The sequence below is a fragment of the Equus asinus genome, chromosome 19, assembly GCF_041296235.1.
Source record: "Equus asinus isolate D_3611 breed Donkey chromosome 19, EquAss-T2T_v2, whole genome shotgun sequence".
Classification (NCBI taxonomy): domain Eukaryota; kingdom Metazoa; phylum Chordata; class Mammalia; order Perissodactyla; family Equidae; genus Equus; species Equus asinus.
This window is the reverse complement of record NC_091808.1, coordinates 6,443,415-6,467,653: the sequence shown is the minus strand read 5'-3', so window position 1 is coordinate 6,467,653 and position 24,239 is coordinate 6,443,415. Positions and strand designations below refer to the sequence as shown.

Sequence of the window (24,239 nt, the reverse complement as noted above, 5' to 3'; positions counted from 1 at the left end):
GTGGACACTGAGTGACTTATTGTCGAGCCCTGTGGTCGTCCAGTACGCTTGTCGGGACAGCTGGCGTGGCTGGAGGAACCCTGTCTGCCTCAGTGTGTCTGGCGCTTCACCCGCACCAAAAGAATTTAAATCCGAAATTCTACCAGTTTTGTACACGCCCCTCCCCATACACGTAAACACATAACGTGTACGCTCTTTGTGTCTTCTGAAGCACAAATCTAGTAGACGCTTAATTTTTTTAAAACAATTTCATTCGAATATATCACAATGCACATTGAAACAGATCATTTTCTGAAATATGTAAAGTTGAACCGAGCATAATCCAGACTAGTATTTTGTTTGGTTCACTTCCTGGCGTCATGTGGTGCCCACAGGATTGGAAAGGCCATGGGCCTGGGCGCCGAGAAATCTGGATCTGCGTCCGCCACTGTCGCTTTGAAACAGACACCGCGGGGCCCACACAGTGGCTTTGAGCTGGGGGCTGGCTGCCTGGAGGCAGAGCTGGCTCCGCCACTTGCTAGGTTGGGAGCCTCTCACTTCACCTTCTCTGGGCTTCATCTGCAAAATGGGGTGAGCTCAGTACCTGCTTCATAGGGCTTCCGAGGCGTGGATGGGCCCCGGGCCCTGCTCACAGGAAGCACCAGGTAATAGTAGCTTATTCAAACAAACAGAACAGGAAAGGACCACGTGGTCCTCAGACTCCCTTCTGGCTAACCACGTTTGTAGCTGGTTGCAACCTCTCGGATCCAGGACAGCGTCCGATCGATCTGTCACCATCACTCATGTTTTAAGTTGCAGAGATTGACCTGCCAGGACATCTGCCTAAGTGCATTCAGAGACTCACCATTCCTTCGTTTTATTAAATAAGTATCAAATGTAGATTAGAATCCTCAGCCTGAAATAGCTGTGCCCTTTAAAATAAGCAACGTGGCAGATTGTAACTGCACGAGCTCTGACTCAGGGCTGCCCGCCATCTTCACAGAGTGTTCGACAGATTCTCACAGAAGCTGCGTGTTTGGCTCAGTTGGGGGTGGTTTGGTTGGTTTGTTTTTAACACTTTGGAATGACACTTGAAGTGACAACATCAGGTACCCGGACAGAGGGCAAAGGGACAGAAAGAACCCAGGCCTGATGACGTTTTCTGCTCCTAGCATCTCTTTGGTCTCATCCTCACCTGTCCCAGGGCCCAAAGGAGTTTCAGACACTGTCCCTAGGGGTCCTCACCTTTCCCGGGAAGCCGAGTCTTTTCCCGTGGTTGGGGTGTAACCGGAGAGTGTGCTGGACGGCAGGGGCTTTGTGGATGAGATTGGGGGGTGACACACGCCTTCTGTGGCCCAGGAGAGTCTGATTTTCACCACACCCGCTCTCCCGCCTCCCTGGGGCTCCCACTGGGTGATATCCTCCTGGCCGGCTTGAAGCCACACGCCCACCATGCTGACCTCATTTGTAATTAGGATCGTGCCAGACCCACTTGGAACAGTCATGTAACCTGGGGTGGCGAGCGTTGACATCTCACCGTGTGCAGAGCAGTGGGCCCGCTGATTTGATTTCCTTTCTTTAAGCAGGTTAGTGTGACCCCAGCCTGGGGTCGCACAGAATACTTTGGGCTGTTAAGTCCTGTGTTGGAAACCTGTCTGATCCAGCCCGTTTTTCGCGATGGGTAATCGAGTCCCAAGGTGGCCACGTGCTTGTCGGGGCCAAGCAGGGCCTTGGGCACGGCTGTCTGTCCCATTGCTTCCTTCCCAGGGTGACAGGCATTCGTTTCTCTCCTGGGTCCCCCCATAGTTAGTAATCCCTGTCCTAAAGACACACTAGAAAGTTCTTGCAGCATTGACGAGGGAGCAATCCTTTTGTTTCCGGAAAGTGTTTCTTGATGGCCTGCCCTCAGCGTCAGCCTTGGCCTTCTCTGTTCTCTTTATCCTCTGCTCCGCACACAGCCTCAGTTTACCTCCGAAACCTGAGTTCCAGATCTCAGTCTGAGCTCCCAGCCCCAGCCTGAGCACACGCTCACATCTCTTCTGCCCGTTGGAAGTCCCCATCTGGCCAGTGTCAGCAGCACTTCACCCTCAGCTGTCCAGCTCTTCATCCGGTCCTCCTCCGAGGCCCAGGCCCTGCTGTCTGTCTAGGCGAAGGGCCCACTCTGTCTCCAGTTGCCCCACTGGGAGTGGGAACAAGATGAACCATCATCGAGGCTGGCCCGGTGACGCAGTGGTTAAGTGCTCACGTTCCACTTTGGCAGCCCAGGGTTCACTGGTTCGAATCCCGGGTGCAGACATGGCACCGCTTGTCAAGCCATGCTGTGGCAGGCATCCCATCTATAAAGTAGAGGAAGATGGGCGTGGATGTTAGCTCAGGGCCAGTCTTCCTCAGCAAAAAGAGGAGGATTGGCAGCAGATGCTAGCTCAGGGCTAATCTTCCTCAAAAATAAAATAAATAAATAAACCATCATCATCTCCACTCACCCTGTGTGTTAATGTCCTGGGGCTGCCATGACAAAGTAGCACAAACTGGGTGGCCCCAAACAGAAATGTATTCTCCCACAGTTCTGGAGGTGTCTGCAGGGTTGGCTGCTTCCGGAGGTTCTGAGAGGGGAATGTGGTCCAGGCCTCTCCTCCAGCTCCTGGTTGCTCGGCAATCCTTGTGGCTGCATCACCACCATCTCTGCCTCCATCCTTGCGTGGACTCCTTCCTCTCTCTCTATATGTCTGTTTCTTTCCTTATAAGGACACTAGTCATTGGATGAGGGGTCCACCCTCATCCAGTGGGACCTCATTTTAACTAATTGTATCTGCAAAGATGCTACTTCCAAATCCGGTCACATTCTGAGGTCCCAGGTGGAGGGAGGACACTATCAAACCCGGTACAGCCTGCAGACCATTGCTTTTCCTCCATCCTATGGGCCCTGCGGTGCTGGAGCTCAGGGGACGTTTTATAGGCCTTAGCACTCAGAGGGTACAGAGCACATTGCCCCAGCGTTGGGACTCTGCATGAAACCGGAGCCTGCCCTCTGCTCTGCCTCACGGTCTGCTCCTTCCTTCTCAGGCCTTACTGAAATTGGACTGCCAGGGCCTGGTGGTCAGACTCATCCAGGACTTTGTGCTGCTGACCACCGCAGTCGAGGTAGCGCAGCGCTGGAGGGAGCTGGCGGAGAAGCTCGCTAAGGTTTCCAAGCAGCAGATGGACGCGTACGAATCTCCACACCGGGACAGGAACGGGGTCGTGGACAGTGAGGTGAGCGGGGCCGCCTCCCCTCCACCTGGAGGATGCAATCGCAACAAGTACCACTTGGTAGCGTTTGGATGGGGATAAAGCGAGTCGCCTTGAGAGCGGGTGCCCAGCACACGGTGGGCTCTCTCCAGGTGGGGCCGGTCTCATCCTTCTTAGATCATTGTGAGTCCTGGCTCTGCTGGTGGCCAGGCCGCTGCACCTGGAAATGGGCAGTTGGAACAGCGTCAGAGGAGCTGCCCTGCCCGCCCTTGCTAATCCTGCTCTTAAATCACCTTCAGTCAGAGTGAATAATGCATGAAGGGAGCCCTTTGTGATGGGTGCTGGGCGGGTGTCTGCCTGTCGCTGTGTTGGGTGAGCACCTGGCATGTCGGGCGACGTTGCCCGGCAGTGGTCAGATTCCTGCTCAGAGAGTCGTTTGTATTTCTCTCTTGTTTGTGGAGGTCACTTTAAGCTTCTGGAAAGACAGTTCAGGCTTAGGAGACCGAGGAAGCAGGAAGTCCCAAGAATAAGGGTGTCCTTTATTAACACGTGCATTTCTGAGTAAATGGCACAGCTAGATAGGGCCGCAGGGACTGTAAGGGGAGAAATCACCTTTCGGTTTGTCCAGACACCATTTGCTATATAACTGCTCTCGGCACAAAACGTGTTCTTCTCTCTGAAACTGTGCTGGCCCGGGGCACAGAAGGTTCCACCTGTTTCTTTGGGTTTGTTTCACGGGTGAAAGAGTAGCATAAATATGAGCAAAGGACCTGGAGCAGATGATGAGATCAAAACTCTCACTGTCCCCTACTCTTCTTCCCTTCTTCCTCCTTTGGTTTTGGACGACTCCACTCTCCAGGCCATGTGGAAACCCGCGTATGACTTTTTACTAACCTGGAGCCACCAGATCGGGGACAGCTACCGGGATATCATCCAGGAGCTGCACATAGGCCTGGACAAGATGAAGAACCCCATCACCAAGCGCTGGAAGCACCTCACAGGGGCTCTGATCCTGGTGAACTGCCTGGACATTCTAAGAGCGGCTGCCTTCAGTCCTGCGGACCATGACGACTTCGTGATTTGAATGGGTTCCCTCCCCTCCGCTGCGGATCTGGGGCACGCGCCCTTGCCTGGTCTCGTTCCAGTCACATGGAACTGGGGAGGGAGGGAGGGTCAGCTGCTTAGACAGACCCCGGGTCCCTCCAGCTGGACCCACGCCCAAGGACCAAGCACACACGATGCTCCACCCGCCTCCTCCATCGCGGAGGGGAGGCCTGAAGGGAATTTCTACTGCAGGTTGTTGCCAATCAAATAGCTTTCTATTTGTTAAGTATAAATTTAAATTTAAAATCACTTTTTTTAAACTATGGGGGGAGGGGGCCTATGAGAAAAGCGGTATCTAATTTTTTAATGGACCATAAAGGTAAAAAAAAAAATCCACTTAATAGGAGCAGATGCTGTGGAGGTTTTTATGTGATAGAAAGACCTTTTTAAATTATGTTACAGATGTATATATGTATTTAAGGGTCATCGGGGGCATTTCTGATTCCCAGACATACTTTGCATTTCAACACTTAGCAAGGAAACACACTTATTCAAGTGTTGGGCCTTTTTGCTCCAGACTTGGTAAAAAAAAAAAGTGGATCCAGTAGGAAACTTGGTTTTGCAGGAAATGAGTATAGTTCACGCCCATTCTTTCTGAGGATGTCTGGGTCCTGCTCTCCCCTCTTATTTTTATTCTCTTCCGTACCTTCGCCCCATATTGCAGGAAATGGTTAGACACGGCAGCTGTCGGCAGAGTTAAATCCAACAGGAGCAGTTAGGTGTCCTTGAGAGGAGAGGGCAGCTGGGCGTTGGCATTCTTTATAGCCCCTGCCTGTGTGTGGCTAGTCATTCAGAAGAGCAGTGCCATTGGAGTCAGGTGGCCCTGCATCTCCAAGAGACCACTGTCGTGTTTCTCCCTCGGGGCAGGGGAGCACTTCCTGCAGAGCTGACGCCATCTCTCTGGGCATGAAGGAATCTTTACCGCAAGGGACACCCCATGCTGATGTGCAAAGGGGCCTGCTGCCATTTGCCAAACTTTCCACTTCCTTCCATCCAAAAAGAAAATTTTTTTTTTTTTTGAGGAAGATTAGTCCTGAGCTAACATCCATGCCCCTCTTCCTCTGCTGTATATGTGGGATTCCTACCACAGCATGGCTTGCCAAGCAGTGCCATGTCCGTACCTGGGATCCGAACCGGTGAACCCCGGGCCGCTGAAGCGGAACGTGCGCACTTAACCACTGCGCCACCGGGCTGGCCCCTATTCCATCCAAAATTTAACCCCCCTCCCTTCCTGGGATACCCATGTCTCCTTGGAAATAAATAGTATAGGGAAACCTTCTTTTTTTCTTTCTTTCTTCAATATAGAGATTATCTGAGCAGGATGAATGTTTTCTGAAAATGAAAATGTTTCCCACATAACTTGCTGGACTTGACAGAGTTGTATTAATAATCTTTACAGTTGTGGGTCAGCTTGCGGTGTTAAATACTGTGATTGCCTTGTAGTTGTGGCATCCCGGAAGGGAGTGAGGGGCAGAGTGGAAGAAAGATCTGGCAAGTCAACAGTTGATCCCCAGGGATGTGCCGGGACACGCGCTGTGCTTGTACCGAGTGATGTTGGACCATGTGGGATTCCTGAATCTTCTCTAAATCTGCTTTCTTGAAACATGTTAATTACTTAGTCTAATCAATGTCTAATCCCTGATGGGGCTAAAACATTCTTAATGTATCTATTGATTCAGAGACTGGAGACCAACTGGCTAGAAAAAAAAACAGCAAAAACACTACATATTTTATGCTGCAAGAACCAAGACACACAACTCCCCATCACGACACGAAGTAACCTTAAATTCTGCTTCTCAACCCTCCGTCTTCATTCTTCCCAGAGATCATCTCCTACCTTTTCCCCAAAGAAGAAACAAAACCAGTTGCACCTTAAAACCATGGATATTTTTCCTCAGGGGCTTTACATAGTTTCCTATGCAACGTGTCTTGTAGCACAAGTGAAATTCTACAAAAGTTGCAGTAAATTTTATTTGGATATTTTAAACTATTGAGTGTGTGTGTGTGTTTTTCTATACCCAACCAGGCTTTAAATAAAGCAAAAGTAAAACTAGTGTTAATAGCTGTGCATAGAACAATGGCTCCCTCCCGAAACGGTCATCCCTGGCTGACAGTGTGACACCAGATGATCTGTTTTCTTGCTATTCATTTAATTGCTCTAGGAACAGGGGGCTCAGTCATCACTGACCAGTGGGAACTGGTGTTGCCCAGAGCGCCCCAAACGATGCGAGTGGATGGCTTCCCTTTTTCTTGGCCCTGTGAACCTGGAACTGGCAATCCAATCCTCCGACTCACTGTTTAGCACTGAGCTGTTTCTGTGGGTCGGCCATCGTCCATTGGGTGCCAGCTGCAGCAAGCAGGACTCCCACGGGCGCTGCCCTCACTGTGCCCTGGGAATATCCTGTTGTCAAGGCGGAGAACAGGGTGGACAGCAGCCCTGCCTGGAGGTGGTGGGGAAGAGTGGGGCTAAGGAGAGTCTCCTTGAGAAGTGACTTTAGTCCAAGGACCAAAGGCTGAGTAGGGACCAGCTAGCCCCAGTCCAGGCCAGACCTGGGGAACAGAGGGTCTGCGGCATTGATAGGGTGCATGGGACCACAAGAGGCTGACCCCTCCCACAGGGCTGGGGCGTGTCCAGTGAGCAAGGACGTCTGTGTACGTCCTGTACCCTCCATGCGTGTTTTAATTCTAGTCCTGCCAGCTAAGTGCACCCACCCAGTTGAGGCAAGGGTTCAACGTGGTCCCATAACTTACACGGCTAATAGCAGAGGCAGAGATTTTAAGCCAAGGCTGTCGTCACAAAGGGCCACAAACCAGGTGGCTTAAACAAATTTATTCTCACGGTTCTGAAGGCCAGAAGTCTGAAATCAAGGCATCGTCCCCCTGTCTGTCTCCAAACCTCCCTCCCCTTAGAAGGACACCAGTCGTGGCTGAGGGCCCACCTGAATTGAGTGTGACCTCATCTTATCTTGATTACATCTGTAAAGACCCTATTTCCAAATGAGGCTGCATTCACAGGTTGGGGGGTGTGTTGAACTGGAACTTCAGCACATTCCTCTGAGGGACCCACAACCCGGCCTCCAGCGACCCAGCCTTTGGATGTGGCTTGCATGGGAGAATGGTGAAGGAACCCAGCTTCATCCATCACAGCATTCTCTGCCCAATTTAATGCAAAAGCGAGAGGGGTGGAGGAGGTAATTCTTAAAAGGTCCACTTCTGGGGCTGGCCCCGTGGCCGAGTGGTTAAATTCGTGCCCTCTGCTTCAGTGGCCCAGGGCCTCACTAGTTCAAATCCTGGGCAGAGACATGGCACTGCTCATCAAGCCATGCTGAGGCAGCGTTCCACATGCCACATCTAGAAAGACCCACAATTAAAAATACACCACTTTGTACCAGGGGGCTTTGGGGAGAAAAAGGAGAAATAAAAGTGAAAAGGTCCACTTCTGACAGGACTGGCCATATTCAGCAAAACCTGCTTTCTTCCTAAGCAAACACTGGGACTATTTCCCAAGCTCCCTTACAAGGAGGTGTTGCCATCTGAGTGTCTGGGCAGTGGAACTGTGAGCAAAAGTGATAGAGGCCGCCATTGAGCCCAGCCAGTAGAACCTTCTGGGCGCACTCCTGTTCTCTCATTGAACAGAAAGAACCCCAGGGACCTAAAGATGAGGAAGAGTCACACAGCGGGATTCCAGGCCCCTGAATGACCCCTGGAAGGCTTTCTGTCCCGTGACATCTTTATCACATTGTGACTAGAGTTTACGTCAGGCCACTGAGGCTGTGAGGGCTATTATGGCAGCGAGTGTGTCTTTAATCTCAGGGGCAGCAGACCCAGATTATTACTGTAACCTAAAAGCTGGAGGGGAGACGGGGTTGCTCTTAAAAGGGAAACACCCCTGCCACATCTGGATTATTTCAGGTAAAGATAGAAGAACTCGCTTGTACTACTTTTCTCGGCCTCTGCAAGTCCAGAATTGGTCCGTGCCAGTCTGAATAGGAACAGCTTTTATCTTTTTACAGAATATTCTCCAGGTCAGTCCAAGAAGCTCAGTTAAAACCTCCAGTCCTTTATTGATGTTGATTTTGATGTTAATATTATTGGTAATAATTCACATAAAAGGGCAATTTTGTCCTTGGTAAATTGCTGCCTTGGTTCTTTACGTGACCGTGGTGCGGTCATACCAAATGGGGCATGCACCAAATCATTTACGTGGTGATCGATCACCCAGCCCCCACCACCTCCAAGTTCTCATGGACCTGGCTGCAGCAGCCAAGCCCACCTTAGTCCTGGCACCTTCCCCACCAGCAGTCACCAGATCCCAGTGGCCCATAGGTCTCCTACTGCCGTGACTGGACTTAGGATCTTTTCCTTGTCCCTTTGCTCCCACTCCTTTTTTTGGCCAGACTACTCTGACATCCTCCCACCTGGTCCACTTCCCCACTGTGCTTCTGCTCCCACATCCATGGGATACAAGAGGGAGACCCAGAGACCGCCTCCTTCCTGCCATGTGGTCAGCTCTGTCACACACCAGCTCAACTCCCTTGACCACCTCCCCTTTGCAAACCTCCCTGTCTTTGTCCAGGCTGTTCCTCCAAGTTCAAACACCTTCTCTTCCTTCCCCATCAGCGACACAGAGCTCTTTGAGGGCAGCGACCGTGTCTAAACTCATCACTTGAACCCGCAGAGCCGGGCGCCTTAAGTGTTTGTTGCGTGAAGGAATTAACCGTAGTTCTGGGATAGAAATGCATCTGAGAACCTCTTGGCTATTGGAGTGGAGAGAACGGGCTTCGTGCTGTGTTCACAACCCATGCAAACAATCAGTGAGAACTTGTCCGGCAAGGAAGGCATCAAAACTAGCTCGATTTTAAGGGGTTCAAAGAGAAGCGCATCACGGGGATGGAACTCAATGAAGTGTACACCAAATCAATTCCGTGTCCTAATGATTCATTTCCCGGCACGAGGGAAACTCTCAGTTTGGGCCATGATTTGTGCTGTAATAAAATTCGGTTTTATGTAAGATAGATTGAAGTGGCCTTGTCCTAAACGGTCAAGTAATCTGATTTCTGGGGGGAAAGAACGTGCCGCCAGATGCCCAGGCCTTGCTAAGCACCTGTGGTCTACCCAAGGTTTGTCCTGTTTCACCTTTGTGATGATTTTGGTTTCAAAGATGAGGAAACTGAGGCTCAGGGAGGGCCAATGGGCCCGACTGGCCCAGTAGCCAGGCCCAAGCTCTGTCCACCCCCAGCTGTGCCTTCGTGGCACATCAGAAACGGAAAGCAGCATGACAGCCATTGCACGAGTAACAAATGCCCAAAGCCAGAACTGGGGCTGTCCCATTAACAAGTGTGCTTTGGGACCAGGGGAGGTGGGCTGTTATCCCCCCACCCCTGCCCTCACAGATCTCTTCTGGAACGTATGTGCAGGATAGGCATTACTATTTTGTACCCCTTTCCCTAAAATCCTAAATATTTAAAATATTTTCACTTAACCAGTTTTCCGTTTTTTTCCTTAAATTTCCACTTTATTGAGGGACAATTGACATGTAAACATATAAAGTAGAGGAAGATGGCCACGGATGTCAGCTAAGGGCCAGTCTTCCTCAGCAAAAAGAGGAGGATTGGCAGCAGTTAGCTCAGGGCTAATCTTCCTCAAAAAAAAAAAGGGAAAAATAGGGAATGGAGTCAGATATGAAGTGAAGTTCAAGTCTTAATTCTGCTCATGCCTGGACCCCGCTGGCAGTTTGATGGAGCCTGTAGATGCCTCAGAATTACGTAAATGAATAAAGTAATCTGAGATCACAAGTGAAAGCAATTATATTTACATACAGTTGCCAAAAGATTTTTAAAAATCGTGGCGTGGTAGTAGGTATGCTTCTATATGTGTTAAATAACACGATCGAACAGTCGATGTCTGTCTACCCATCATAAGCTCAACACAGTGGCGAGCATTGCCTTGGCTACAGAAATGTTAACAGACAGAAAAATAATCTGAGATTTAGAAACTGTTGACAAAATCAGAGGGATTTCTATTATTACAGAGGTTCCTTGCCTGTACACATCCTTGGAGGAAATGCTAATGTTCGCTTAGAGGTTAATGAAAATAAGGATGTAAATTTTTTCCCTTAAAAAAAAAAGCACTCATCCTAAGGAAACTGAATCACCCAGATTTGCTATACCTGTTGTTCTGAATTGCTAATATTATTATTTTCTGCTCCAAGTTCAGGTTGGCAAGAATGGTATTTTTAAAGCTTTGCTTCTCTGACCCAATGTTCTTAGTGGAAGAGAAGGAAACGTGAAGAGATTAATTGGTTTTGTCTATGACTTTTGAAATATCTAAAGTCATTTTTCTTAATTTTCCATTTCAATTGGTTTACTTTTGAAAAGAATATCTACTGTACATTCAGGGTAATTGTCACCTTGAGGGGGCAGCAAAAGTTACCCAAACTGGGTCAGCATCAACCTCCGTGAAATGCGTGCGGGCAGCTTGACGGAAGGGCCAATGAGCTGCTCATCCCATGCCTGTTGTCTGGTTGCCGGTCCTGCGCACAGAGGGTGAAGGGAGACCCGTCAAGGGAGAGAAGAGCCAGCTCCTGGCCCTGCAGGAGTTTGTATTCCGACAAGGAAGATCCAGACCCAGGAGCAGATACCTGAAACTCAGGGAGACGAGCACTGTGGTCAGAGTGGACCAAGGAAGGATTTGAGAAAGAGGGGAGCCTGTTGGGTGCTGGGGTTTCCAGTGAGAGTGTGGTTGAGTCTTCGGAGGCTATGAGAAGAGACACCCAAGGTATTTTCCAGGGGAAATCCAGGAGGATACTGAAAGGGCAGGGGGAGGTGTTCATTCATAGATATTGGTTGAGCACCTTCTATATGCCCAGGGCTGTTCTAGACCCAGGGGGGTAATCCCTGTCCCCATGGAGCCCACGTGCCACTGGGAAACAGACGATAGACTAGATCAATATTTAGTGAAAGGTCACGTAAGTGCTATGAAGAAAAATAAGTGATGTACTATGACCTTGGGTTGGTGGGGAGGGCATCGGTATAGAGCAGGGCACTGTGGGAAGGCCTCTCTGATGAGGCGAAGTGTGGGAGCAATGAGTAGTTCAGAGAAGTTGGAGTGTGCGCTGCTGTAAGAAGGGCTGGGGAGGGAGAGTGGGATGGGAAGATGGGGACGGGGGCAAGCAGCCTTGAGTGCCAGACCAAGGCTCCTGGAGTTTGCTCAGAGTGGGTAGAAGGCTTTGGGGGATGGGAACTGGAGGGGGCGACAGATCCGAACAGGTAGTGCTGGGTAGGATTAGCTGAGGAGAAGCCTGGAGTCCCAAAGCCATGGACCGACCCAGATATCAGGGCCAGGAGGATGTGGGAGGCAGAGGAAGAGACTCAGCTTAGTGTGGCATTTGATGCGGCAGGAGTCAGGAGGCAGTGGGGCCGACAGTGCGGCCTCTGAGAACACAGCTGGGTCAGGACGTGGAGGGGGAGCCCAGGCGTCGATGAATGGCTTTCCCGGGAAGTGGGGAGAGGATGGTTAGAAGCATGGTTGGGGAGGGGAAGCAGAGTCAGACACAGTGTGGGAGGGAGCGTGGTGAGGGAGTGGGCAGTTCTGGGACTTCGGCTCTAAATAGAAAGACGTTAGGCGTAGCTGAAAGATTCTGGACCAAGAAAGCCAGTGAGAAGTAGAGGCAGAAAATACTGTAGAAACCTGGACGGCATCCTTGGTCCTTTTTCCCCCTCTCCCCCACTCCCATCATATTGGCCATTAAGGCTTCTGATTCAGCCACCGCTCATTTCTTCTCCTCTCTCCCTGGGACTACTCACTAACTTAGTCCTGGTCACCATCATCTCTGCCCCGTACCTGCAGAACCAGTCTTGGCGCATCAACTCATCCTCCACACGGCCACCAGAATGGCCTTTCTAAAATATAGACCCATGGCTCTTTCTGCCTAACTCCCCACCTTCCGTGGTCCCCATGTTTAGAGCAGACGAATGAATGACTTCCAAATGCACTCATGGGGCATCGCTGGCCTCGATGAAGCTTCCACCGGTACATACAAAAAAAGAGACACAGGACACTGCACTGCAGGTTTTCGTTAAGCCTAATTCATGCACGTCAAATTACTGTTCCTGATCCTGGAATTAAGCCCTTCATCCCTTTTTGGCATTAAGTATCCTTTATTTTTTTTATTTATTTATTTTTTTTTGGAGGAAGATTAGCCCTCAGCTAACTACTGCCAGTCCTCCTCTTTTTTTTGCTGAGGAAGCCTGGCTCTGAGCTAACATCCGTGCCCATCTTCCTCTAGTTTATACGTGGGACGCCTACCACAGCATGGCTGCCAAGCAGTGCCATGTCCACACCCGGGATCCGAACCAGCGAACCCCGGGCCGCCGAGAAGCGGAACGTGCGAACTTAACCGCTGCGCCACCGGGCCGGCCCCTTAAGTATCCTTTATTTTGGCAACTGATAATGATAATAAATTGCAGCAGTAGTTGTCATTTTCATGCCTTTTTTGGCAAAGTAAAAGGTTGGCCAATGACAAACATCTGTGCGTTTCTCAAGACTTGGGTTGTTGGACGAATAAGGGAGATAGAAGATGAAACTGTTTCCCTGGCTCTTTGCACGGGGGGGCTGTTTCTATCCAGGCCACCCTCCTCACTGTGTCTGTGGCTTTTTTACATTTTCTGGGTGCCCAGCAAACTCAAAACTTCCCTTGCAGCTGAATGCAGATGTGTGACTAGCTGCCACCACGTGGCTCTCTGATTCAGACATCAGCAACTTGCAGAAGGCGGCCAGAATGGTGGCAGAAGCAGCCAGCACTCAGGGCAGCAGTGGTCACAGGGCGAGCTGTGGCATCACTGGGCACATAGGGCCGTGGCAGTTCCCCCGGTGGTTGGTGAGCCCAATGTGGTGGCACATCCCTCATCAGGCCACTTCTGGACACTCAGCATTGGGCGTGGTTCCTCCTCTCTCCCAGCCCTCTGGTGAATTACTCAGTTATCCTTTAATGAGTCCCTTTTCGTGAGAATCAGCCATTGCCGATTTCTGTTGCATGCAGATAAGCGCCGTGACTTCTGACTATTTTTATCCCTTCAGGATTCTGCTCTGATAATCAGACTGCCCTGGGAAGTCTTCCTGGATGTGCCACCTGGGCTGAAGGCCCTTCCTTTGTTTTTGTCGGCTCTCTGCCCTTACCACAAGTATAATCCGAATCCTTCTATTAGAAGTGCTCATTTGCTTGTGCCCCACAGACTGTAAACTGAGCAAGGAGGATGCCACAGTGCCTGACTCACACTCAATAAATTCAAACTCACACTCAGTAAATTCTTGGATGAATAGCTGGTTGAATGAACGACTTCCCAATGATCACTGCAGACCAATTCATTTAGGGGAATGGAGGCCAGGTACAAGGGCCTGAAAGCTTTGTGCGTAATTGCAGTCGTTTTTTTTTTTTTAATCAAACAAATATAAGTTTCGTAGGGAGTCCATCCAGGATCTTTTTCTAGAAAGTTCTATCTCTACTCATTTTAGTTCACTGGTCTTCCCACTATAACTTTACATATGTTTAGCTCAGCTGAAGCTCACACTTTGGAATAACAAGTGTTTGCTTTACTTTTCACACATCCACATATTTTTCTACACTCCAAAAGCAAAATCAGTTCACACCCAGGGTGTGGATAATGGCACCTGGGTGAGAATAGCAGACTTGGGTACATTTGGTGAACATCTGTAGCCTCAGGTGAGCTGTCTTGGTGTCACAGGCCTCCCTGGACCGTGGCCCTGACGCCTGGGGGAAGCAGGAGGCAGAAGGACCAGCAGGCACAGTGGTTGCCTGGCGACTCCGGAGTCACAGGGCCATCCTTCTTGTCTAGAAGAGAAAGGATCTCTAGAGTCAAGTCACTTTCATTTTTGACTCTGAGCCTGGTTAGAATCAACAGAATGAAGAATTTATAGGAAAACCCACACTGACGAGTCAGCTTAACCACTTGTAACGTTGAAATATATAAACGCAACCGTGTGTGTGTGTGTACGGAAGTGCTGTGTGAATGTGTGTTCTCTGTGCAACTGGTGAATTCAAAAGAATACAATCGTGTGTTAAAAATCTCATTGGAAAATCAGATTCCAGTTCTCCAAGGCATTTTGCAAAACACCTTTTTGTATTCCTAATTATCACATTTTCCATGCGATAGATGAGTTGAGAAGCTAAAGATGGAATAGGTGATGAAAATGAATGGAGGGACTGAGGGCAGTCGACGTAGTTAGAAATAATTTACGCAGACCTTGGAGATTTATGTATTTTTCCCAGGATGTGGGAGATAGTGATCATTTTTCAAATATTAGATTTGTGCAAAATATATAGAGATGTGCTGATGGCTAGTGTCACTGTGCCACACACAGGGCATCTCAAGCTATCAAACCCAGAATAAATTTGTTTTGCATCATACTCAAGTAAAAACAACTCCATTTTTGTGTTTGTGACGTGTGACACATTCCAAAATTCTGCTGAAAATATTATTGGGTACCTCTGATGTCATCATGCAGCATTGTCTCCCTGAACAAAAGAGCTTTGCATAGCACTCATACTTCACTCCAAACAAGGCAGCATATTAGCATCATTATTTTCAAAACATCTTCAAAATATACTTTACTTTGCATTATTCAAATGTCTGTAATATTTGCTTTTATTAGGGTATTTTGCAAGTATCAGATCACAACAGAGCTCTAGTTGAAATACCATTATTTTGGATTCCCATATATTTCTTCTACCCACAGCTCTGGGAGGAAGTGAAGTAGGTACCAGCCTGGTAATCTGGAGAAAATGAAAGAATCCAGCTATTGAAGATCATTTTTAAAAATGTAATTGCCATGACCACTTGCCTGTTTTTTTAAGCATAGTCCACAACCACCTGACTGAGATTCATCAGGAGGAAGCACATTAAAAATGCAGATTCTCGGGGCTGGCCCCATGGCATCGTGGTTAAGTTTGGTGCATTCTGCTTCAGTGGCCCAGGGTTCACAGGTTCAGATCCCGGCCACAGACCTACACCACTCATCAGCCATGCTGTGGTGGTGACCTATACACAAAATAGAGGAAGATTGGCACAGTTGTTAACTGAGGGACAATCTTCCTCAGCAAAAAAAGAAAAAAAAAAGATTCACGCCTTTAGAATCAGATGCTTGTGGGTGCCCCAGGAATGTGCATTTTACCAGGCTTTCTGTCTGATTCTTAGGTGCCCTTAGGTGTGAGGACAAGCTCAATGTTTAATCTTATGGCAAAACGCTCAACAGAAGGGAAACAGACATGATATCCATTTCTGGGTAGGAGGGGATGGGCATGGATTCTGTTTTGTGATTTCTAAATATTTCAGCAGCCACAGCTCCAGACTCCTGTCCTGGGCTTCCTGCCTTCCACTCGCTGTCCCACTTTCAGTCACTCCCCCCGCTGAACTTTAATTAAAATCCAGGCAATTGTTTCCGGGGAGTCGCCTCTGACACAAACTGTGTCAGTGGGACTTGTTGGATTGTCCCTGCTGAGAGGGATAAATGGGCCGGCTGGCGCTTAGCAACAGGCTTCCCGTTCGTCAGAGGCAGCAATTTTTATCCCCAGTTGGAGACGAGATACTCCAGGGGCCGGGCAAGGCTTGGGCCTCACCCGGTGTTCTGTATTCAGGGGCTCGTGGCCACGGCTGCTTCCTGTCTCCGGGGGAGGCACCATGCGGCAGACGCAGACTTCTCCCATTTGGCGCATGGGGGGGCCCCAGGCAGGACTTTGCAGAAGTCCCTCCCACAACGTCAGTCAAGCTCAATAGGCCCCGGATGTACCTGGGAGGTGTGTGTGAGTGTTCTTGGGTGTGTGCACGTATGCATGAGTGTGCGAGCGTGTGCATGTGTGTGTCTGCACCAGAGATCAAGGAGGGTTCTGACACAGGTCTCCCGGCATTCCTTACCTTGGACAACACCACCACGGCAGAAGCAACTGGCCCCTCGGTTTGATTCCAAGGCCACCTAGACTATTAACGGCCAGCACTTAGCGCTTTCTCTCTGCTTGTCACAGTCTGAAGAACTCGAGCTTTTAACTCATTTGATCCTCACGCCATCCCTGTAAGATGGGTACAATTATTATCCACATTTTACAGATGAGAAAATGAGGCACAGTGGGGTTAAGTAACTTTGCCAAGTCCACACAGCTACGAAGCATGAAGCTGAGATTCCAACCCAGGCAGCCTAAGGGCCGTGCTGTTTCCCGTTCCTGCTATACCCGGGGGATGTTCTTCTGTGAGTCAAAAACCCCAGCAAGAGAAGGAAACTGTGACTCGCATAATTGAAAGTGGTGTAGAGCAAAAATTGTATTTCTGACATCGGAATGTTTTACGTGGAGATGCTGAAAAGTGAGAAGGGTTTGCAATTGGCTTTTCATTTTTAATTTCCCTCGGTCCAGCAGATATAATGAGTTTGTATTTTCTCCACAGACTTCAATGGCTGACACAGAAACAGCACAGAGGCCAGCTGACCCAAGAATGATTTTAAAATCCCCCGCAGCATAAATGTCCATCGACAATGGGGTGATTAAATTAATTGCACTATATTTACACAATGGAATACTGTTCAGCCATTAAAAGGAATAGGCAGAGGGGCTGGCCTGGTGGTGCAGCGGTTGGGGGCACACGTTCCGCTTCATCGGCCCAGGGTTCAAAGGTTCGGATCCTGGGTGTGGACATGGCACTGCTTATCAAGCCATGCTATGGTAGGCGTCCCACATATAAAGTAGAGGAAGATGGGCACAGATGTTGGCTCATGGCCAGGCTTCATCAGCAAAAAAAGGAGGATTGGCGGCAGATGTTAGCTCAGAGTTAATCTTCCTCAAAAAAAAAAAGAAAGAATAGGCAGATCTACAATTATTGGTGTGAAAGGATCTCCAAGATATAATAACTGGAAAAAAAAAAGACAGAACAGTGAGTATAAACTCTCTCAGTTATGTTAAAAGAAAAAAGTAGGGCCATACCTGAAACATTTCTGGAATGACGCCCAAGAAACTCGGTCACGGGGTTGCTGGGCCTGGGGATCTGCATTTGGTGAAGGACTCAGTGTCTGTCGTGTATCTTTTTGTGCTGTTTGATTTCTCAGTCTGTGCCAGTGACGTTTTCATTATTCTATATATTTTTTGGCTACAGATAATTTATGAAATGAGAGTAATTTAGCATTGGCTGTGAGGATCCAAGGAACAGAACGAATACCCCAATTTGCAAAATTAAAAATCAAACAAGTACCTAATTTGCATATTGTTAATCAGCAAACTGGGCATATATAGGCAGATCATCAAAACTGATTTGTATGCCTAGAACAGGATGTTTTCAGCCAGGGCCACAGGTGGATTTTAGAAGGGGGGTCGATAAAACCCTCAAATGGTACGCTAATTTTTTTGTATATTTTAGTCTGTGCAGCTTCTAAAAAGATCTGGAGTTTTCAATAGGTTCCCATCGGGTTCATGATCCACAGAAGTTTAACAATTACTAGCCTAGAAGGTGTGAAAAGAGATGATGTTCATATCAAAGACTACAGTATTCAGAGTGTTAATGAGAATAAGAGTGTTTACTGGGCTTATCACTAAACAAATATGAGGTGGGAGGGGCCAACACACGGCCCTGATGAGATGCCAGCCTCCCTGTGTCCAGAACACAGCCCGCCCGGGTGTTTTCAGCAACTACACATCGTGCATAGCACATCTATGACATACATCCTTCTACCCATCTGCCAGGACTGCATTTGGCTGAATGCAGCAGAAACCTGACCCAGAACGGCTGCATCGAGAAGAGGGTTTATTTTTCTCACCTGACAAGTTGTCCAGGGTGGACGAGTGGTCTGGGGTTGATGCGCTCATTCAGGAACCAGCCTCCTCTGTCTCCCTGCATGGCCATCCTCAGGGCGTGGCTGTGTCCCATGGTCAAGACAGCTGCCGCGTGTCTAGGCACCAGGTCCATCTTCCAGGCAGCAAGAAGGGAGAGGGCAAAGGGCATGGGGTCTCCCAGCTAAGGGGGTCTGGGGGTGGGAGGCGTTATGTACACTGGTTGGTTGCCATGTAACCATAAACCCACCAGAAATCTCATCAGGATGGAGGAATAGGGGCCAGAGGGCGATGGTGTGGGCCCCGAGTAAAGTCATCACATAAATGTGGGAGCATGTGTGTTTGGATCTATTTTTCCGCCACAAGCTGGCAAGCTTGGATTAGTCAGTCAATTGGCCCTAAAAACTGGCCTGACACTCTTATTGTGAAAGTGCAGCCAGGGCTTATAATTTATAGACCTGCGTCCATTCATGTCACTGGAATCAAAGATGACTATAATTACATGATTTTTAACTATTCAAATTTAATTCCGATAAAAGTGCACGACACAGCTGGGCGTCGTAAAGGATTCCTAAGGAAAGCAAAGTCCTTTTTTTTTTTTTCATTTTATTGAGATCTTATTGACATACAGCACTGTTTGAGTTTAAGGTTTATGAGTTTAATGAGTTAACATTTGTAAGTGTAATGCAAAATGCATTCAAGTAAAACTGACATACAAGAAAAGAAAAATGTGAAACAAGCAACTTGGAGACACAGCCGAAGCCCTGACTCTGAGCGGAATCTCCCAGTGTACCTCCCTCATCAGCAAAACATTCCACGAGCCTCGCCCATATGCAGGTTCTGCTCACATTCTTCATGTGAAAAAAACAAGGATGCCTTTCATCTGAGCTCTTTTCCTAGACGCCGCCAGATGCCGGAAGAGGATGGATGAATCTCTCCTAACTAAGGACTCCAAGCCTGGGCCTGAGAATGAGCCTGCTCACCAGTGGAGTGGTTTGATGGAAGAAAGCGAGAGCTGGAGGGAACGAGATGTAGAGTCTCGAACCAAATGACCAAACAGGTGTTTAAATGCACAGAGACCGTCCACTGAAGCAAGGGGTTCCCATTTGCATAGAATGAGCCTAATGAAGTCATAGTGACTTATTATCACTGTGATGTTGTCTTGAATTTTGACTAAAAGCATCCTCCATGTAGGATGCCAACCAGGCTCCTGGGATGACCCCTACCACCGCCCATCTCTGTCACACACGACCGGGACAGCCCACAGTCCAAGCTCACCCATGAAACCGCCAGAGACCTTCTGGGTTGAGCTGCCTTCCCTCTGCAGAATGTTTGGGGGACATTTTGCCAAGAAATTTTTGTAATGTGGTATTTTCCCAAAGGCCAAGAACCCAGTAAGTGACAGTAACATTTCACCAGAAGCTAAGTATGCGCATAAACTTGAAAGCAGTCTCTCCCTTGGAAATTCCATTTTCTCTACATGAACTCTGAAGTTTTAATTTGAAAACCTTGTATTTTAAAGAGATGCTACTGCAAATTGTAGTCTTCTAATTTTCCTTCTTGTTTATTATAATATAATGGCTGTTCTAAACATGGTGGATTTCTCTGAATCAGAATTTAATACGTAAGGAAACATTATTGTGTATATCCTTGCAGAAATGTCCCACCGTTTAAGAAAAAGAATAAGATTTTCTTAGTTTCCCAAGGGGAAAACTCAAAATACGTGGATACTTGCTCAGCCTTTGAGAGAAATTGTTAGGGAATGTATTCGGATCCTAGCTTCTTTTTCCTGGTTACACATGATGGTATTTTTAAAATCATCCAAAGTACCTTTGATTTATGTTTTCTGTACACCCAAAGGGATAACTGCAAGGTGATTCAAAAGCTTTAATTTGGGGGAAATATCAGTCCTTTCATTCAGTTTCTGAGGATAAATTTAAATGCACGTTTCTTGAACGTAAATATCCTTTGTTTATCACAGCTCTAACAGATTTTAAAGAGAGAGATTTTGTGTAGTCTCATTCTTTAGAGTATTTTGAGGCATTCTGTGACAGCTTGTGAATCTTTAAAATGTCCCTGTGGGAGCAGTATAAAAACTTAAAGAGATATCCTATAAAAAATGTAGGGAGCTTTAAGCACGGCTGTTGAAGTCAGCCCACAAACATTTACTGGGTGTCTGGCACAGCCCTCTCTGAGGTGCTCCAGGCACTCTGATAAGAGGTAGCCAGAATTCTCTTATCTGGAGAGACGTGGGAGGACCAAAATAACATCTTGTCAGCCTGGATAAGACTCTACCTTAGCAGAGATCTCTTTATGGACAAGATGAATGGAAGGATCCTATTTGGGACCTGAAAAAATCACATTCAGGAGCTGCTCTTGGTTCTCTGACTCCTCCGTGGCGTAAGTGGGGTCCCCTCCTTGGAGGTGGCTCCCTCCGTCACACGATTTCCTGGCCCTCCCCTGGGTAAGTTTTTCTCCAGAACTTCCTAGGGATGCCCTCCAATCCCTGGCCTTGATCGGTTTCCTTTGTTAAACACTAGATCCACGGCCCTTTCCTCCGGAGCGTTTAATCTCACTTTGTAATTATACCATCTTTAGTATGATTATTTCCCTGACATCTGCCTCTCCCAGGAGACTCTGGGCTGGTGCCTTGTCTGGCTCTGCTTATCTCGCATCCCTGGTGGGCAGCATCGGGGGCAGCACATTAAACATGTGTGGTAGGAAGGGAAGGGGAGAGGACGGGGACGAGAGGGTCACGTTGCTGAGTCACTCAAATTCTTACATGGACGGTCTGGTCTGACAACCCTAAGCTCAAAACGGGCGCTGAGCACAGTGTTTATTTTGCTGGGTATCTTGATTGCATCCAAATGCAAACTGCCAGGCACTGCCAGTCCTAGATGGAGAATTTCTTTCGTTTGGGGAACTCGGCCAAACTCCTTGCTGCTCGTTCACCGTTCGTAATGCTGCTTTTAAGCAGGATCTTCTGTTGTGCTTTGAGTCGCACAAAGGAACAAAACCGCCATCATATTTTATAAACCCAATTCATACCCAGAGATCCAAATGTATGGTGGGTTCCTGGAAATGGCCTGCAGGCGGCCGGCTCTAATATCATTACCTGCGGCTTTATAGCTCGACTTTGTCAAAATGAAGGGCGGCTGTAGACCGCCAGGAGCTCGGCTGAAGTCCCTTTCAGTCTTCTGGGAAAGCCTACGGCCTTTAACTGCACTTACTGCCTTTTGTTCTGCACCAAATATTTTCCATCGCGTCTTTTTCTTCCTGAGTTATACATACACATGCAGAGCTAAACGGAGAAAGACCAAACAATGTCTCGCCTCTGCGAAGTCCACCGGAACCTCACGTAAAGAGAAATATTTGAGCGTCTGTGTTGCGCGTGGAAATGGAGAAGGCTGGCTCAGAACCTTGGCGATACAGCTGCGTCTGTGAATGTGAGTGGCTGCCGCTGGCCGGCATCCTCTCGGGAGTGGCCTGAGTTGCATTCTAGGATACCCTCTTCCTCCCGGAAGATCAAATGTGATCTCCACCAGGCCAACCCCTCCCCCAGCGCATACGGAAGCCTGCTCTGCCCTGGACCTGAGGGCCTGAGAAAATAGGGAGAACAGTTTCCTAACAGGAAAGTGTATGGGATTTACTGCCCCTCCTCTCTGCCCTTGTTCGCGGCTCTTCAACAGGCTCATTTGTTTTGAATTTACACTGTTGGTAAAAGTGCTTTTCTACCAACGCCTATCCACTCAAGTACTGTCGGTGGAAATTCAAAGCCCTCTGTGGATCTCTGGGGATCAACTCACGTTTACAGTGTGTTGAATCCAGATGCTGTTCTATGAGGAAAGCAGACCATGTCCTCTGGGCTTACTGTTGGTAAGTGGCTGGGGCCACAAGGATCCTTCCATTATTTTTTTACCCGTTATCTTGTTCATTATTCATTCTAAGGATCAAGTTTCCTTTCAAAGTCTTTCAGACATATGGGGACTGATTCTCTTTCCTATTTTGGTTTATTGCTATTTTGTTTTTTCTATTTACCCGTTTTTTTTTCTTCCTGCAAAGATAACAAAGGAAGGAATGACACAACATAATGAGTTGTGCCTCACTTCCTCCTTCCGTGTCCCTCATGCTGGCCATGAAACACTGATCAGAGTTTTGTCTAGACCTCATTTCTGCTGTGGTTCATTTACTAGAAGAAGCTTCCAGATTGGTTAAATGATTTTTTTTAAGACTTTATTTTTATTTACTTATTTATTTATTTTGAGGAAGCTTAGTCCTGAGCTAACATGTGCTGCCAATCCTCCTCTTTTTGCTGAGGAAGATTGGTCCTGAGCTAACATCCGTGCCCATCTTCCTCTACTTTCTATGTGGTTCGCCTACCACAGCATGGTGTGCCAAACGGTGCCATGTCGGCACACGGGATCTGAACCGGCGAACCCCGGGCTGTGGAAGCGGAACGTGTACACTTAACCGCTGCGCCACCAGGCCAGCCCCTAAATGATTTTTTTTTTAAAGAATTGGTAAAGTTGGACTCTTGCTTCTAGCTATGAGGTGTAACCAGTACTGGCCTTGCCCACCTACTGGAAACAACTAGAAAACTGGACAAAATATAGTAAACAACAGTTTTTAGACATTAGACCAAAGTCAGTGAGAGAAGGAAAGCAAATGGGGTGACCCCCATCGTTGCCCCAGGTTTCCACCGGGAGGCACCTTCTGGACCACAGCACAGGGAGAGGGAAGCTGAGCAGATCAGAGAGGCCTCATAGCGTTGAGCATCAGGGGTTGGACTTCAGGGAGGTCAAAGAGGCCAGAATTTGCAGAACAGAGGAGTGGAGTGACATGAGCTACACAGAAAAATTGTTCTTTGAGAGTTCTCCTTCAGTCTCCTTGAATCTTTGGCTGAAAACTATACTGTGCACACATAGGACCAACTCTCCAAGGTCAGGGAAAGAGCAGCTATTGGGGGCTTGTAAGCTTAACAATTTCTGGAGCTCACATAGTTCCAACCAGTCAAGTGGAGAGACCTCATTGAATATGCAGGGCGTTCAGAAAAGAACTCGGAAAGGTCACGCTTTAGTCAAAGACAAAGCAGCCCAAGGGCAAAGGCTCTTGGAAACCTGTCGTAAAAACAATAAAAACAAGACTCAAAAAAGACCAATCCGATTCAAAAATAATTTAACCGCCTGCCGACAAAGCCCTGCAATACTATTTAAAGGAAGACAAGAAAATCTGGACACTCAATAAAGTAATATTCACAATGTCCAGTATCCAATCAAAATTTCCTAGACATCTGAAGGTGTGGAGAAAATGTGGGACATAGCCAGGATAAAAACCAGCCATAGAGACAGACCCAGAAACGATAGAGAGGATGGAGAAGTCATGGACTAGCAGAGTCGGACTTTAAAACAACTGCTACAAATATACTCGAGAACTTTAAGGAAAATAAGAGCATAATGAGGAGGGAAATAGAAGATACAGTCAACAGAAACTGCTAAGCTGGATAATACAATATCCGAAATGAAAATTTCTCCACATTTTTGCCAGTCTGGGGGAATTACTGGTTTTTTTTTTATCTTTTCATATGAAAAAATTTCAAAACATACGCAAAAGTTTAGAGAAGAGTATAAGGAACTCCCAGCCCCCATCACCCATTTCAACAATTATCCACATTCTATTCTTTGTGTTTCATTTGTCCTCCCAAAACGTTTTCTTCCTGAAGCAATTAAAACAAATTCCAGATATCGTGTCATTTCACTCATAAATATTCCAGTGTTTATTTCTAACCCCTAAGTGATCAAAGCTTAAATGCACACACACAATACCATGATCACACCCAAAAGATTGGCAATAATTCCCTCGTGTTACTTAGTAACCAGTCTATCTTTGATTTTTCCTGATTGTCTCAGGAAATTAGAATTAGCCTTAGGGTTCATTTGCTCTATTCGTGTTTTGAGGTGATAGGACTTTTGATTGTTTTGTAATCTTAACAGTTTCACCTCCTCCTCTGGATTTTCCACGCCAGTTATTTGCTGGAAACAAGCTGATCATTTTCCAGGTCATTTGCCCGCCAGAATGTCTCACTTCTGGATTTGGCTGACTGAAT

General features: G+C 47.7%; 1 protein-coding gene and 1 long non-coding RNA gene across 4 annotated transcripts in view; one reads left to right on the top strand and one right to left on the bottom strand.

Moving 5' to 3' along the window:
• The window catches only part of SH3BP4 (SH3 domain binding protein 4), a 96,655-nt gene extending 90,357 nt beyond the window's left edge, over positions 1 to 6,298 (top strand). For all 3 annotated transcript variants that reach the window (XM_070489346.1, XM_014862585.3, XM_070489344.1), the window contains 2 exons: positions 3,043 to 3,231; positions 4,067 to 6,298. In XM_070489346.1, coding sequence (XP_070345447.1) covers positions 3,043 to 3,231; positions 4,067 to 4,291 — 414 coding nt within the window. In that variant the 3' untranslated portion in view covers positions 4,292 to 6,298. The remainder of the gene's footprint in view (positions 1 to 3,042; positions 3,232 to 4,066) is intronic.
• Positions 6,299 to 12,469: 6,171 nt separating this feature from the next.
• Positions 12,470 to 19,008, bottom strand: LOC139041031 (uncharacterized). Its single transcript, XR_011495492.1, has 3 exons — positions 18,124 to 19,008; positions 16,242 to 16,393; positions 12,470 to 14,161 (listed from the first exon to the last, which is right to left on the bottom strand). It is a non-coding gene; the product is annotated as an uncharacterized lncRNA (long non-coding RNA).
• Positions 19,009 to 24,239: the final 5,231 nt, after the last annotated feature.